Source organism: Lycium barbarum, chromosome 1 (assembly GCF_019175385.1).
Source record: "Lycium barbarum isolate Lr01 chromosome 1, ASM1917538v2, whole genome shotgun sequence".
Lineage (NCBI taxonomy): Eukaryota > Viridiplantae > Streptophyta > Magnoliopsida > Solanales > Solanaceae > Lycium > Lycium barbarum.
The window spans coordinates 160576467-160593344 of record NC_083337.1 but is presented as its reverse complement, the minus strand read 5'-3'; the positions used below and the strand labels follow the sequence as shown (position 1 = coordinate 160593344).

Here is a 16878-nt window from a genome sequence, read left to right as displayed (position 1 = left end):
GTTACTATATTTGACAACGTCCGCGTTATACCATTAATAGGTGTAATTTGAGTGTATCACTCCTAAAGTAGTAAGGTTGTGAAATTTTACTCCTGAGGTAGTAAATACTCTGCATTTTACTCTAGAAGTAGTAAAACGCTGCAACTTACTCTCGAAGTAGTAAGAATCTAAATTCTACTCCGGAAGTAGTAGATATCTGAAATTGAAGTCTCTCTAAGAGGTTATATATGATAACACCATTTATCCTAGACCGTATTTGTTACGATTGAAAAAATAAATTGTAGTAAACGTGAAGTTTAATAGCGAGAAAAATGGTTATCATGTTGAAACTACAAATGATTGGAAGATTGAATACCTCTAAGTTATTACGGGTAGGAAACACACGTGTGAAACGTTACCCGGACATGATAGGATCACATATCAATAAAACAGAAGTTTATTGACATAAAATCTCATGCAACAGTAAACCAGAAATGTACTAAAACAAATAGCACTCGTTATGGTAAACTTGAAGTTTAATAGTACATATAATTTTATAAGTTGACATGATCGTTTTGACTGTCTTGATTTAAATCTGATGTGCTAATTGAGTATTTAAAATATATTTAAGAACTAGAAGATTCTTCAAGAATTTATTTGTGTTGCTTATTCTCATGATAATTTGATTACACCAGCTAATGTTGGAACTGAATCCTCGAAATTTCAAAAAATATAAAAGGTGAATGTGGCCCCTTCACCTGCAATGTGATGTCTTAAATAGATACATCTATGAGACAGTCACATGTAAGTTTATTATCAACTGGCAGTTTGACATTTACGAAGTTGCTTGCTCAAAATAATTGAGCTGGAAGCACAATTTCCAGAATATGTAATCAAGACAATTCATCTTGATAATGCTGGTTTAAATCTAAGCTGGTTGGCATTGGATGCCTCCATAATATAGCTAAACCATTGCTTATGAGTACAGAGCTTCAGATGTTGGTCTGAGATATGATACATTGCATACAACAACACTTGTATGCTTCAGACCAATAAATTATGATAAATTCTCCCCTCATAATTGGTTCAGGGTCAGGAACTAGATATTTTCATCTTATAGCTTTTGATGTGCGGTATATGATTAATGGATATACCACGATACACACAGATGGATTTTTCAAAGAAAATGGGGATATGTGTTAGTTTTTCTAACATGAGGAGGAGAGAATATGCAGCTAAGAAATAGGTTGTGAATTATCATCAGTATGATCCTCAGATAATTCAAGTCAAATGCTGGAAGCATTTGCTAACCCAACTATTTCATATTTCATCTGCAAAATGCTCCTAATGTCCCTGAAGGACAGATTCTATAGCATGCATGGAGCATGGTAGACCAATCGGTTCCAAATGTAATAATTCTTGAAAAAGGGAGGAGCAAATGATCAAATTGATCATAATAAGGAGGCAATGTGCTCTTAAAACACTTCATGAAACCTTATGGAAGGTTCAGGTACCTGAAAATAATGAAGTGATGAGATCTCAGTAAGTTTTGTCGAAATGCGAACCCATACAAAATGATATCTCGTCGACTATATCTTTGATACAATATGGTGTGCAATATTGTATAAGATGGTGAGGATCTAAGTTATACATCTCTTAAAGCATGCCGACGTAGAAATAATTACCAAGTGATATGATACATCTTGGTACGCATAAAGCTTATTGGACCTGCAGTCCAGACATCAGAATATGTCACGCCATTTAAATGCTAAATGGATGTTGTCACAGTCTATATGTCTTACTTGATAAAATAAAAAAAAAATTGAATGATCCAAAATGCCTGAAGCGTATATAAGTTCTTGGGGAACTTGTTCATAATCCATATATGGATGAAATCAGGTAAGATATTCATTGATGAAGGGTACAAAGATGACCATGTTTACCCTTGTCTCTTTATGATAATCATAACCTTTCATATTATTGTGCAAGTTGATGACTTGAATAATTTTGGAGCTCTTGAAGAGTTTCCCAAAGTAGTATATTATCTACTAAAATAAGTTGAAGTGAGAAAATTATATTGGTCATGACATACCATATATTTGTGCAATTGATGCACTTATTTAACTTGCTATAACTGTGAACATGATATAATTTCTCTCCTTCATAGAGATATTGAAATATGATCAATTGCATATTGCCAATGAAAGACCAGACATGAATGTGTTTATCCTAACAAATGTTGTCAAATGTTTTGGATATACAGGACATTCATCTGATCGACATAAGAGTTCAATCCAGATATGTTATCTATTTGCATGAAGGATTACTGTCGCACCATGCTATTTTACATGATAGTCAAATCATAGAAGGATAACAACAATTTATGAAGCAAGTTAAAAATGTACTTGGCGTGATTCCAACAATATTATATGGTGATGATGCAACTCTATCTAAGTAATGAAGATGCAAATGTTCAACTAGTTCGTTAAATGATCATTTGACAGATTTGATCGCAAAGGCTCTGCCAACCTCAAGATATGATAAGTTGGTATACGAGATCAGAGTGTTTCGTCTTCAAGAGCTATGTTATGCTTTAATCAGGGGGAGTAAAATACGCGTTGTACTTTTTTTCCCTTAGCCAAGGTTTTGTCCCATTTGGATTTTCCTAATAAGATTTTTAATGAGACAGCTAGCAATGTGTATTACTAGATACATGTACTTTTTTTTCTTCAATAGGATTTTTCCCATTGGGGTTTTCCTAGTAAGGTTTTAACGAGGCACAAATCTATTAATGAACATCCAAGGGGGAGTATTATAAATACACCGTATTATGGATGTTTATTCAAATACACAGTCAACTGGATAAGTTTACAATCAAGTAGGCAGCTGCTTTTATTCTTCTATAAATAGGAAGTCAATTCAGTTTATTTGTACATCAATTGAAAGAGCAATAAGATCTCTCCCTCTCTCCCCAGCTTCTTTGGCTATATCTTTTATTGTCGTGTGCTTTTAGTATTATGTTAATTTTTGAAAGAAAAATATTTTTCTATACAAAAGAGAATTCAGGGGTAGTTTTGGAAAATCAATAGTTAATAGAAACGCCCCTTGGTTTTTATATAGGGAAAAGGGCATGATTTACCCCTATACTTTGGGAAATAGTTCGTATTTACCCCCGGTTATACTATCAGCCCACTTAAGCCCCTACCATTACAATAGTTGCAATATTTGCCCCTATTTTTAATGTCTGTCCACCGAGGCCAATGGCTTGGCCAGGCTTGTCCACTGTGTCCCATTAAAATTCCACATAAGAGGCCACATCAGCAATTCCTAAAATTAAAAGACCAAACGATGCCTTCTTCTTCACCATCAAAAGCTAGGTTTTTTTTTTTGAGATTTCAAGAAGAGAAACATATATATCAGCTCATGGTTTTTGTGAAGTATAACAACAGAAGAAAAGGGGTAGAAGAAAATGAATGAAAGAGTACAAATAAAGATGGTGAAGTTGGCTTCTGAATTATACCCTTCCAATTCCAAATTTAGAAAACCAATTAATAAGGAGGCAGATGGGCCAATACTGAGTAATATACCAGTGGATTATCCTTGTGCAACTTTAACACAAAGAATTCTAGTAATACCATTTAAATAGCTTGTTTAGCATAATTCCCTGGATTAATAGTTCCATTGATTCAATTATCAATTAACACACGCCACCATTGATTCAATTATCAATTAACACACGTGGCACGTCACCATTAAAGTTGAACCATTGAAGTAGTATGCCTATATCTTTGTAACCAAGATCACATAGTGTATGCCTATATCTTTGTAACCAATTACTCCATCTTACAACACCTGACGAACTCAAACAATGGATTATTTATGGGAACAAATTCTTATCTTTGATGGTGAAGAAGAAGGCATCCTTTGGTCTTTTAATTTTAGGAATTGCTGATGTGGCCCCTTATGTGGCATTTTAATGGGACACAGTGGACAAGCCTGGCCCAAGCCATTGTCCACGGTGGATAGGCATTAAAAATTGGGGTAAATATTGCAACTATTGTAACGACAGTGACTTAAATGAGCTGATAATATAATGGGGGTAATATGAACTATTTATCAAAGTAAGGGTAAATCAGGCTCTTTTCCCTCTTATGTATCCGCAAAGGGTTTAAGAACGGTACCTCTCTCTCTTTCTCTATTTGTGTACGCGGCCAACACAGGTATGTTAGCTACTCATACTTCCCTTCTAGTTGTTGTAACTTGAATTCATTTTGCTGATTTGAAATCCAATTTATCTGCTCAAACTGTGTTTCTTTCTACCTTTTTAATAAGGGAACTTGTTAATTGTTGTGAATCACAGTGTTTACTGGTAAAGAAAAATATCAATCTATATGGAACAACTTACTTTCGTTTCTACTTATTTCTCCTCAGCATTTTTCTTAAATAGTTTGTACTTTGTGCTAGCTTCCCAAGTTACAAGTTCTGTTTTTTTCCTTTTTATAGTATATTTTATTATCTTGAAGGGCTTCCTTGAAAATTAAAACTCCAGGAACCCTATTTGCTTTTTGCACTTTCTGCCTCTTATGAATGCTATGTCTGCAGGAACCCTATTTGCTTTTTGCACTTTCTGCCTCTTATGAATGCTATGTCTGGATTGTAGTGTTACTTTGAACTAATAATTTGTGGAATTGTGGTGCAGTTCTAATAACTGAAATGGCAGATGAGGAGAGTTTAAATCTTGTTAATGAAGAGCAGAATGTCAAGCCGAGGCACAAGGGGAAACATGACAAGCCAAAGCCATGGGATGATCCTAGCATCGACCATTGGAAGATTGACAAGTTCGATCCTTCCTGGAATGAGAGTGGGTTGCTTGAAGTCAGTTCCTTTTCAACTCTCTTCCCTCAGTACAGAGGTTAGCTCCCTAAATATTATCTGTCCAAAACAAATAACCTGTTTTTATGTTCTTTTTTGATAACCGTGGTGTCCCGACTGATTCCACGGGTTACGTGCCACCTCCCACTAGCAACAGGTATGGGAGAAAAACCCCTAGTGTTTTTTTTTTTCTCTGCTGGGATTTGAACCTGAGACCTCATGTTTCTCAACCCACTTTATCGATGGTACACTTTATATGAGACAATAGTTTTATGACCTACTTATCTCTTTCGAATTTCTAACTTTTTTATGATAAGTATGCTTTTCTACTTTTTTTTTTTTTGGGTTAAAATCTTTTGATGTTTCTTGTGAGTTTTTATAAATATTGGAACATTAGTGTACGGTATGTTAATAATTGAGCATTTTTATCAGAGAAATATTTGCAAGAGTGTTGGCCTATTGTAAAAGGTGCCTTGAAAGAGCATGCGATTGCCTGTGAACTTAACTTGGTAACTCATTGTAACCCCTCTCTCTCTTTCTCACACGCATGCATTTCGTTGCTGTCTACAACTATCAGCATACTTCTTGAACTATGTATTATTTATTAGTTTGTGAGGTGGTAGCTCATAGATGCGAACTTGAGAACCAAGGTTGCTTACCTCTGGCTCATGTATTTTGGCAAGAATTAAAATTGTTCTGTGCTAACTGTAGGATAATGCATTCCTGAATTAACTAGTGCTTAATGTCATAATCCTGAATTAAACAGTATTAATCTGGAGTTAAACCTTATTGATGGGGGCACCCAAACTCAGGCTTAACATTGATTCTTTTTTTAACTCCCTCGGTAACTAATATGGGGGGCCCTTGCCTAGGGCATTACAACTGCTCATACAATAATGAGTGTGCTGAGTTAGAATGATGAAATCTAAGTTATTGTTGAAGCTTCTTGGATTTCCTCATTGCAAGTGGCTATGGATAAACCTCAAGTTTTTAACAGGATTCTTGAGTTGCTCACATTTCTTTTGTTTAGCATAGATGTTCACAAAACCCATACTTATGGTGTAGGGGTCATTTGGTTCAGAAACTAGGCTATCCTGGGATTATGACCAGGATTATAATGGGAGTGTAACCAGGCTAATAACCCCACCTTCTATATGGGATAAATATTACCATGATTGCGGTATAAAATTTATCCTAGTTTTAGCTAATACCCTCAACCAAACACAAGGTAGATTTAATCCCAAACTTTATACCCGGATACACCAAACGTCACCTAAGGGTCATATGTTAGATAGCGTGTCACAATTTTTTATTTGGGACAGTTAAGATTTGTTACCCGCTTTTTCTTGTACTCTTCTCAGTACCTTCCTGGTTCTTATTTTAATGATATCTACTTCACGTTATCCAAAAAAAGATTCCTGAGTGCTACTGGATTAAGGTTGCTTATTTGTCATATTTCAACATCCTGTTTAGTTATCTACTTATGTCAATTGATATTAAGGTGGGGCTCTGGAAGAAAACGTTTCATACATAGAGAAAGCATGTATATCTGAGATATTTATTTCAATGTTAGGGGCTTTGGAGAAAAAGGTTTCCTATATAGAGAAAGTATGTACCAAAAAGAAATTTATTTCATTAACAGGGTATGTTGGTAATATTCTAAGTCTTTTGTGATACATCAGCAACTTCAAAAGCATCACACACTGTTACATTGACTGGTTATTAGAATATTGCTTTTCCAGAATTTGTTTTTCCCACTCTCTCTCTAATGAGCATTAATGTTAGGTTTGCACTTTTGCAAGTAGTATTATCTGTTTGTTTTTTCTTCTGTTGCTGGTCAGGTTGAAGGATCCATGACAGTTTCTACTACTATGAAGACAAGGGATCCCTATATTATTGTAAAAGCTAGGGATTTGATAAAACTTTTGTCCAGAAGTGTCCCTGCTCCTCAGGTTTTTATTTTTTTCCATCCCTGTTGTTTCTCATCATCGTTGATTTCTTTTTGTATTTCGCATGCTAAATGCTTGGTTAGAAATTTTTAGTAGTAATCAGTATATAACTTTGTTTTAGGATTGAGCCCTGCTTCTAGTTATGGAATAGTACTCACTTTGTTTCAAAAGCAGGAAAGTCTTGATTTTTTGTTTATCAGTGATCCAGGAGAGGTTTGACTTGTCATGTATCTGTTGAATTATAGCGTTATTTGCTAGATGTATGTTTATTTTGACCAGCAGCTGTCTTATGCGTAATCAGAATGGTCGTGAAATGGTAAGGGTTATACAGGAGGCTTTGGTACTTGAATTTCTTGAGACACTGTTGTGTAATAGTTGAGATTTAGGTTTCACTTTATTTGTTCATCTGAATCAGTCATCTTCTTTCTGCTTGGATTTGTTTTGCAGAAAGCAGATCTGCACTCAGCTACCTATTGCATATTGTTCAATGTCCTTCGATCCTACTTTGAGTATTTATTTTTGTTTCACTTTCCACCATCAGTGGTATAACAGAAGAGAAAAGATATACAGTTATTTTATCGACAAATTTGCTGTTCTTATCCCTTGTGACGTTTCCCCTCTGGAATTTGAATGTTAAGTTGGAGGATTGCTTCGGTATATTTATGTGTGTTTTTCAATCATTCAATAGTCTCTTCAACTTTTGTTTAATTCCAAACGAAATTTGCTTTTGCAGGCTGTCAAAATCCTGAATGATGAGATGCAATGTGACATCATCAAGATCGGTAGCATGGTTCGCAACAAGGTGTGTGATGCTCATCTAATCATCCCTACTCAAATTAAGTACATGCATTTCATTTTTTATCTTTTATCTGGTGGATGATTTTAATGAGAACATGCATTGCTGTGGCTGTCAAACACTTTGTTGGATGCCCGTTGAATTAAAATGCCCCTTCACTATATATTCACACTTTTTGATAAGTATGCTCATTCACAATATTACATATTTTTCCGACAAGTATGAGAGGGCTCGTAGGCCCCCTCACTCGTCCACACTTCTACTTGTTCACCCAGCCCGCACTCCCAAAAGTACGCCTTGAAGAGACAACTTCCATTTTCCTTAGCATGCGATTTGTTTCAAGGTTTGCCTCTGTACCATTTCTTCACAAAGGCATCTTGAATTGCACCATGTACAGTGAGTGTGATATGTTCCTTTTGCCTTGTGGATTATCACTATCATATCAAAGGTACTGATGAAGATGGACTTAACTTATAAGATATATTTAAGTTATTAACTATATTTCTTACACCTATTATGTTTGGGAGATTTGTAACTCAAATATGAAAGAAGGTTTAGCTTCCTCTGATTAAATTCTGTTTTCTTCCCCTAGATTATGTTTCTTATTTCGACTTGGGCATCCATATTAATCGAAGAGTTGAAGCTTTAGATTATTTCATATAAATCTTGGAACACGTGGGTGTCATTAGTCACCCTTTTTGGCTTTTTGTTATTTATTATCAAAATAGAAAATAAGTTGTTAGCAAGATGTAAAGGTAAGGTACATATTTAGCTTTGGAGAAGTACAGTGCATGAGTGGGCTAACTCCTGGGGTGAACCAAATGGTGCTTTTTGTAGAATACTACTTCGTCCATTCCATTTTAGATGACAGTGTATTACTAGATATAGAGTTTAAGATGCTAATTGACTTGTATATTAGATTAGTGGTAGTGCAAAAAATATTCAAGTAGTGTCTGCAAAGGAAGTTTCATAGGAGAGACCTCGCATAAAAGTTCAAAGCTCGAATGCTTGAACGTTGTACGAGTTATATAGAATAGTATTGTTAGTCGAATAGTGTCAAACATTAATGTCCCAGAAAAGGAAAGTATCTTATAAATTGGAATCAAGCTAAGAACAAATAATGGTAATAACGGGATGTGATACTTGTTGTTAGATTATGGATTTGTGGGTATTCATGGTCATGTGCATTTGGTTGGTCGGCGTTGTCTAAATTCATGTTATTAAAATGCTTGTTTTTTGCAGGACCGATTTGTTAAACGCAGACAATATCTTGTGGGTCCCAATTCGTCAACTTTGAAGGTTAGTGGAGCATTCTATTGCGTTGTTGTTATGTAGGACTGCGATAAAATCATTTTTGTCGAAATATCATTCTCTTGACCAAGACCATTTCGTCAAGGAGTATTCTTATTTCTTTGCTTAGACCAGGCATGAACTGGGGAGCATTTGTACTGTGTTTGCTACCTGTCATGATAACTTATTTATTCAATAGTGGATGGCCCAACTTCCAACAGGAAGATTTTCCCAGAATATTCATCCTTGAATCAATAATAATGAATATGTGATTTTGAACTGCCAAACAATTAAATTGAACTTCTAGAGAGTGCATAGTTTATCTTATCGTGAGCAATGATTTTACTGCTCCTTTACATTAGTTGTTTATCATGGGTATTGCCTGGTAAACTTATGACCCTTGACCAGAACAACATGAGGCTTAGTTCTACCTCCTACCTGCGTCAGCGACTCATCCAGACCAAATTAGCTATAGAATGTAGAGATATAGATCGTTTGAATGTTGGTGAATGTCTGACACATCAGGCTGAGTTATTACCTTCTGCCACATAGCCTGATATATCTCACTTTGGATGTAGGCCCTGGAAATTTTGACCGGCTGCTATATCCTTGTCCAGGTATGCTCGTATTATAAGTTGCTTAACATGTAAACTGCATATTTAGTGCCGTTTTTCTTTCTTCTTTTAGGTTAAAGTTTTTGCCTTACCATTGACTCTTTAAAGTACATGATATAAAATATTCTTGCCAAAATTGATAACAAACCTGAATCTTGCCTAAAATTGAGTAGGGAAACACAGTTGCTGCTATGGGTTCCTTTAAAGGTCTAAAGCAAGTAAGGAGGATTGTAGAGGACTGCATACAGAACAAGATGCATCCATTACATCATATCAAGGTGAATGAGCAAGTGCATGATAATTAAAATGAATTTCATGGGGTCTTCGGCTATTTATTATGTTCTGGCTAAAATTCTGATAGTTTACTTTTGCTGATGTATCTCTTCGACCATAGATCCTCATGCTGAAGAGAGAGCTTGCAAAAAATCCAGCTCTTGCTAGTGAGAACTGGGATAGATTTCTTCCGCAGTTTAAGAAGTAAGGCATCCTTTCATATGGTGTTGTGTTGGATTATTTTTTTAATCTGCAGTACCAATTGAGAGCTTGAATATTATTTTGTTCGTCTTTGTCCATTCAGGAAGAACGTTAAACAAAAGAAAGTTAAGACCAAAGAAAAGAAACCATATACGCCTTTCCCACCTCCTCAGCCACCTAGTAAGGTGAGTTGTCATTTTGGTTCTAGAGGAGCCCAATTTTTGTCCATATTTTTTGTTCTCTTTCTTTTCTATATCTCTATTTGACATGTGGAGTTTTAGCATCAAAACCCTCTGCTCTACATTCAAGTACCGTGTAATTGTCATTAGGCAATTACTGGCGTGGTGCTGTAAATAGTTATTCTGTTGTATCCTGCTACTGCCTTGCTCGCTATTATCTCACTGGCGTCACTGGATTTGTGGTTTATTTATTTTTGTTTTTAAATGTTTAATTGTCTCATCTTCTCTTATGGTGACAGGGAACCATTAAGATATATCCTCTCTTAATTTAATTCAACATATATAATCTTTTTGATTGTAGATTGATCAACAACTGGAAAGTGGTGAATACTTCTTAAGCGACAAGAAGAAGTTTGCAAAGCAGTGGGAAGAGAAGCAAGTAAAACAGGCTGAGAAGGTTGCTGAAAACAAGAAAAAACGAGAAGCAGCTTTTGTTCCACCTGAGGTTTGTGTTCACATAATCTCATCAGGACATAGTGTTTTTGCACTGCATATATGCATTTTCTATTAAACATTGTTTGTGCGCACTTCTCCAGGAATCAAAAACACATAACCAAGATGTGTCCAACGTGGATAAGGATGATGTCACTGCCATGGCATCGACATTGAAGGTATTATTCCCATGATGCTCTTCATAGATACATAAAATCTGCAGCCTTCTGTATCTGGACTTTGATTCTTGGACTGCTAATGACATGATGCATTTGTGTTGGTCTTGCTGCAGAAAAAGGCAAAGGAGTTCAGGAAGCAAAAATCAATTGACAAGATTGATGCTCAGGAATTTATTGCAGGTTCCAGCAAGCCATCTAAAAAGAAATCGAAGAGCTCTAGAAAAGCCACCTCGTAGGAAAAGATTGTTATTGGCTGTTGGTGATTATGATTGATGGAGAAATTCTGTAAAACTTGCAGATGTGTAAATGTCTGTCTTGTCACTGTCTTGTATCTTCATTCATTTACCAGATTTACGTTAACATTCTGGAGGACCTCCCCTTCCATGTCATCAGCATGGCGGTTGGCTAGTCCTAGTATCTGGGGATTTTGGAAATTTCCCCCCTTTTAGTTTCGATGATAGCGAGGTCCATAGTGTTGCTTTGTGTACCTGACACTGATTAATAGCGTTGCTTTGTGTACCTGACACTGATTAATAGCGTTGCTTTGTGTCACAAGTAATTTGAACAGACTGATCAATTGGAGTATTTATTATGTGTTTAATCTTTGTTTCATGTAATTCATCATCATCTCATTTGTGTATGGGTAGGGAAATGTAAGAGCTTCTATAGTTGCAACAGATGAAACGAATTTCTGTTCTTTGCAAGAGATATGCTGTTGGGTTATTCGAGGAGAAGAAAAATCCAATCAAGTTTTGGTTTTACTCGAATCATCCCTATGGCATTAATCGTTCAAATAGCATTTGATCTTTGCTAAAACATAGGCTTAATGCCAAATGAGGCTTAGAAAAACTGCCAGCATCCGCATGTGTTCCATCCCGAGTCAGTCAATTAGCCTTAGTAAAGCATAGATAATTTAAATAGCTTAGTTGTTTATGAATAAAAAAACGGAGAAATAGAAGCATAGTTGAAGTCTCAACACGATTTAAAGGCCTAAAACCCCAACATGTATGCCTAGTCCATGTAACACCAATTAGTCTTTACTAAACAATCTTTTATTATCAGATCACCTGGAAAAAAGAAAAAAAACTACAGTATTGTCTCGCGATTGTGTTTGTTCCGCACCTCCATAACCTCCTCTATGATCTCGATGATCAATGTTATTTTTTAAGACAACTTTTTTATAACTATCTATGCAATAGTATAAATAGAGGCACAGAAAATGATAACTAGGAAGCAATAGGAAAATCTTCTCTTATCTCTCTTTAATTCTTGCTTTCATCTGTGATATTATTACTTTTTAATTTATTTTACAAGTATACAATTAACTGCTCATAAATAAGTATGACTGGTAACCTGAAAAGCAAATAACTTGCTATAATATGTCAAAGTATACTTATAGCTTAAAAATTCTTTACACAACCGTTAGTGTATATGAGTTAAATCCAAAAAAAATAAAAAATGTATCTGATCGGTATATTACAATGTGAGTTGTTCACTTACCCATAATTTCTAGTAGAAAATTAAAACTAAGGATCAAAATGAGAAAGCTCCATAATAGATTTAAGTTCATCCCAGTTCCCATGCTCTAACCAGTTGTTAAACTCCAGAGGACTATTCAGTAAGCTCGAATTGGATGCTGCATCAGCCGTAGATTGAATATTTTCATCACTTTGTTGCCCTACAAACTGCTGGTTGTTTGTTTTTATATCAGCATGATCAATCAAGGGCAGTACTGTCTTGTCTTTATAAGTATTCTGCTTAATCACTGGACTACAGCTAAAACTGATGTAAATCTGGGAATTATTTGAAGAATCAATATTATTATTGCGTATTTTGGAGCCTGCATCCATATTAACAACTGCATTTCGCTGCTTTGTTGCTACTTCTTTCCAATCTGGTATTGATTTCCTATATGAAGCATTTCGTTTCAGGATTCGACAAAGAGTCCATGTTTCCTGTATTATAATAAACGAAAAAATATTTGTGTTAGAACTCTGATTTCACTTTAATCCACGAGAATTAATTATTAAAGATATAATTAAGTAAATAAAATTGTTTTCTCTCTTATAGTTTGAACTTTTAATTACCTGAAATGGTCATACATTTCGAGATAGTACCAGAACAGAGAACATGAGTTCGATAGGAGATATATAATTAGTAAATAAACTGTCATTTCTAATAACTTAAACTTTCAAATGAGATGTTTACACAATTTAATATGATACTAGAGAGATGTCCTATTTGAAGTCTCACGCGCTCATTATCAAAAAATTTGGAAAAAAACTATCGATCTGAGATGGTCATCCAATTTAATTGGAATTAACATGGGCGAATGACGTAAAAGAAAGGCCAGTTATTATAAGTTAAATGTATATGCCAGCTCTTAACATCTGATATATTGGCAAATTTATTAGACTAAAGAAACGTACATCTATTAATACAACAACAACAACAACATACCAGTGTAATTCCACAATTGGGGTATGGGGACGGTAGAGCGTATGCAGATCTTAACCCTACTTTGAAAGGTATAGAGGTTGTTTCCGGTAGACCCTTAGCTCAAAGAAAAGCAAATAAAGACAATCCGGAGTATATCGATTTATAAAATCTATAAAATCCCATGTTGGCATGCTTAAACTTGAAGATTTGGGTTTCGTTTATAAGCAAGGCCAAATAGTACATGCCTCAAATGCTTATTTTGGCTGAAAATTTTATTTGCTAAATTATAAGCTACGCCCATAATATCACAAAATTTTGTAACTTGCACTTGAAAATAATCCGTCCGCTTGTTTATTGATGACCTAAGCTCAGTGAAGGGGTAGGTAGAACAGTATTTCCTTTATTCCATTTTATATGTACTAGAAGAAGGAAGGCATTTGTCAACAACTGATTTTGATGTAATCGTCAAAAATATTTTTGGCAACAACAAACAATTGTTGCATGTCATTGAGGAAAATTCCGATGCAAAAAAGTACTAGTGCAACAACATTTATGCTTCAATTATATGACACTATTTCCTTAATAGTAATTCATTTTAAGAAAATGAATTCTTTCTATGTTTGATAATAATTAATAAAGTTTAAACTTTCTTAACTTATACCCAATGGCATTCTTTTATAACCATAGGAATTTCACCATAAGCTTAACATCACAAGTTCAAAAATCGGTCTTTCTTTCTTTCTTAAAATTTCGTGTCAAAGAAAATCATGCCTCATAAAATAAAGCATAGAGGGAGCTAGTATGAATTAAATGTTTCTTACAGCTTCTTGAGCAATGCTGTTAGCATCAAGGTGTTTGGTTGATTTATCATTTTCTGTAGGAAGACGAAACTCGTGCATCTGCCAGTCAGTTTTTGTGCCTTTTCCAGCACTGCCACGGTAGTACACCAATGATTTCTTTAGGCCAATGCATTTGCGGACTTGATCTCCATTAGTAATATTAGAGCTGTAAATAGGTCTATCAATACCAGTAGCCTTCCAAAATCCAGAACCTGCCGTTACTCTGTTAGGTCTTACGCTGTTTTTGTATTTTCTTCCTTTTTTGCAATAGAAGTACCATTCCTTGTCTCCATTGTTGTTACTAGCTTCTGAAATCAAAGATGCACATCAATCAAAAAAAAAAAAAAAACAAATTTGCAAGTAATTATGACGCAGAAGAGTTTTATCTAAGCATTTATTTTGTATACGCAGATAGTGTCATGAACTATTTTACACTATCAGTGCAACTAGTGATGACGTGTTATTATTGTATATTAATTTAACCTGATGGTGTAAGAAAATTTGCCGCTATTAGTGCACAAAACTTATACTCGATCTCTGTCGTATTGCTACGTTCATTGAGCATATCTACTAGCACTTCTCTAGTACAATTTGGATTCACTCGAAATAGAAACTCTCTCCTATATATGCCTTTGACAACCAAATTAACGAATCGAAATTTATAGTCATAGCAAGCTTTAGCGAAGAATGAAGATCTTTACATGCAAATGTATATTTTTCAACAAATCTTCTTCTGTTGTGATCATATAGAAGTATTAGTTTTAAATTTAACAATTATGAGTATTTTGTTGAAAAGTTGTAATAATTCACTCCCTTTATCTTTTTAAATTTGTGTATACTATCTAACGTGTTGCTACAAACATTTTGAACTCGGTTTAACGTAGATGTATATGTATAGATACAAAACGTTTCTGGATCACTGTGTGGATTTTCTTGGAACTGTCAATGATAATTCAGTTGATCAAACGCTAGAAAATGACATATTTTCATGCCAATCAGACCCTTAACATCTATGTTTGTTTAGCTTTCCATTCATTAACCTGAAAACCTTATTAGGGAAACTTAATAGGGGAGAGAACTGGAGAAAACTAAAAATGGAATTATAAGTTCTAACAAAAAAAAAAAAGAAAAAAGAAAAAAGTACTAATAGTATTAAGTAGACACATACTTGGAAGATCCCAAGGGTCATATTTGTAGATGTCGATCTGTTTGATAAGTTCTAAGCCAATGGGTCTTTTCTCAACTTTCCTCCGAAGATAAAACCCTACAAGTTCTTCATCTGTCGGGTGAAATCGAAAACCTGGAAGTGCAACATCTTCATCTTCATCATGATCTTCTGCTTCTAATTTGTTGCAATTATTTGTAACTGTGCTGCTTACTTTTTCCATTTCCATCATTTATCTTCTTCTATTTTTTTTCTTTTTTCTGAAAGATAATTATATAAAGTGGTGAGTAGGGTTCTATATATACTTATACATATCAAGACTGTGTTCTTTAATTTGGTCAAAGTCATGAGGATTGACTTTGTTGTTTCACGGGCAAAACATATTTGAATGGACGCAATCTGATTAGTGATTACCCCTTGACTTAAAATACAGGAAAACCCAAACAAACAACATTATTGAAAGGACAAGTAGTATTATTATAAAGCTTATAGAAGAGCGTAAAGACTTTTTGCTGATCAGCATCATACATGTGTCAAAGGACCTTATTCTTTAATCTTTATCTCCCACGAACCCCCCCCCCCCCCCCCCCCTCTCCCTCCAAGTCAGAGGCGGATTCAAGATTTTAATTTTATGGGTTCAATCTTAAGATTTTTAGCATTGAACCCATTATATTTTTAAAGTTAGGGATTCATATCTACTATTTATTACAATTTTAATAATTTTTTACACATAAATTTAGGCTTCGCGTCGAAAGTTTGGGGTTCAGTTGAACCCCTACCTTGTAAGCTAGACATGCCTCTGCTCCAAGTAACAAACTCAAGTGAATCATCATAATAGGGGGAGAGAAACTAGTTGATCAAGATGAGGCAAATTTGAGATTCGAGTTGCATATTACTACTTTCATATGTTGCATATGATGACACGCAGTAGAATAATTGGGATTTTCATTAAAGGAAGTTAAAATACAAATTACAAAAGTAAATATACGAAAAAAAATTAAGGGTATTAAGCATAGAGTATATATGCATTTTTTTAAAACTTATTTACACTATAATTTTCCGGCAAAGCATGTCAATTGGACAAGGCCGGTGCCCGGTGATAGCTAGGGAGGAGAATCTTGCTAAGTGTCGATAGCAGTCCTAAATTTGATTTTAATTGTGACAAAATTAATTCTAGATCAATATTTATACTTAGCTAGCTTTTTAAATTTGAACCACGTATAACCACACATATTTTCTTGTCGTTAACTTTATTTTCCAAATTTTATTGTTTACAAATACTCATTCAACTCTTAAAACATTAAAAGAACATTCTCATGTGACAATGCTTCAAATTACATCTTAAAGAGTAAACGGTTCTCGAGGGATCAAATGCTACATCCTCATTGCTGCTAAGTAAATTTTGCCCCTCCGGCCTCATTGTATGAGGCATTTCAATGGCAGCCATTCGAACCGCAAAATTGCATATGCTCTTACAAATTAAAAAATATAGAATAAAAAGATATCATAATATTAAAAATTTAAAACAACGAAAGTTGATAATTTAGAGGGTAAAATATATGTTCGGCCGTTAAGTGACATTTTGAGTGCTATAGGCATAGTTAAGTGACT

The 16878-nt window shown here is 34.7% G+C and overlaps 2 protein-coding genes across 4 annotated transcripts; one reads left to right on the top strand and one right to left on the bottom strand.

Annotated features, from left to right (window-relative positions):
- The first annotated feature begins 4045 nt into the window (after nt 1–4045).
- On the top strand, nt 4046–11425 carry LOC132602008 (KRR1 small subunit processome component homolog). 3 transcript variants are annotated; one of them, XM_060315041.1, is made up of 13 exons: nt 4046–4199; nt 4679–4891; nt 5284–5360; nt 6693–6803; nt 7534–7602; nt 8839–8895; nt 9465–9503; nt 9674–9778; nt 9895–9977; nt 10078–10159; nt 10515–10658; nt 10750–10824; nt 10938–11425. In XM_060315041.1, exons 2-13 carry the CDS (start codon nt 4693–4695, stop codon nt 11058–11060), a joined length of 1164 nt encoding a protein of 387 aa, XP_060171024.1. In that variant the 5' UTR covers nt 4046–4199; nt 4679–4692; the 3' UTR covers nt 11061–11425. The 3 variants fall into 3 exon arrangements, with proteins under 3 accessions (XP_060171024.1, XP_060171029.1, XP_060171034.1); XM_060315046.1 differs by lacking the exon at nt 4046–4199 and adding an exon at nt 4240–4348; XM_060315051.1 differs by lacking the exons at nt 4046–4199; nt 5284–5360 and having other exon boundaries at nt 4760–4891.
- An 874-nt stretch (nt 11426–12299) lies between these two features.
- LOC132625892 (transcription factor JUNGBRUNNEN 1-like) lies at nt 12300–15623 on the bottom strand. The gene is made up of 3 exons (XM_060340502.1): nt 15271–15623; nt 14085–14410; nt 12300–12779 (listed from the first exon to the last, which is right to left on the bottom strand). Exons 1-3 carry the CDS (start codon nt 15497–15499, stop codon nt 12351–12353), a joined length of 984 nt encoding a protein of 327 aa, XP_060196485.1. The 5' UTR covers nt 15500–15623; the 3' UTR covers nt 12300–12350.
- Between the last annotated feature and the right edge of the window lie 1255 nt (nt 15624–16878).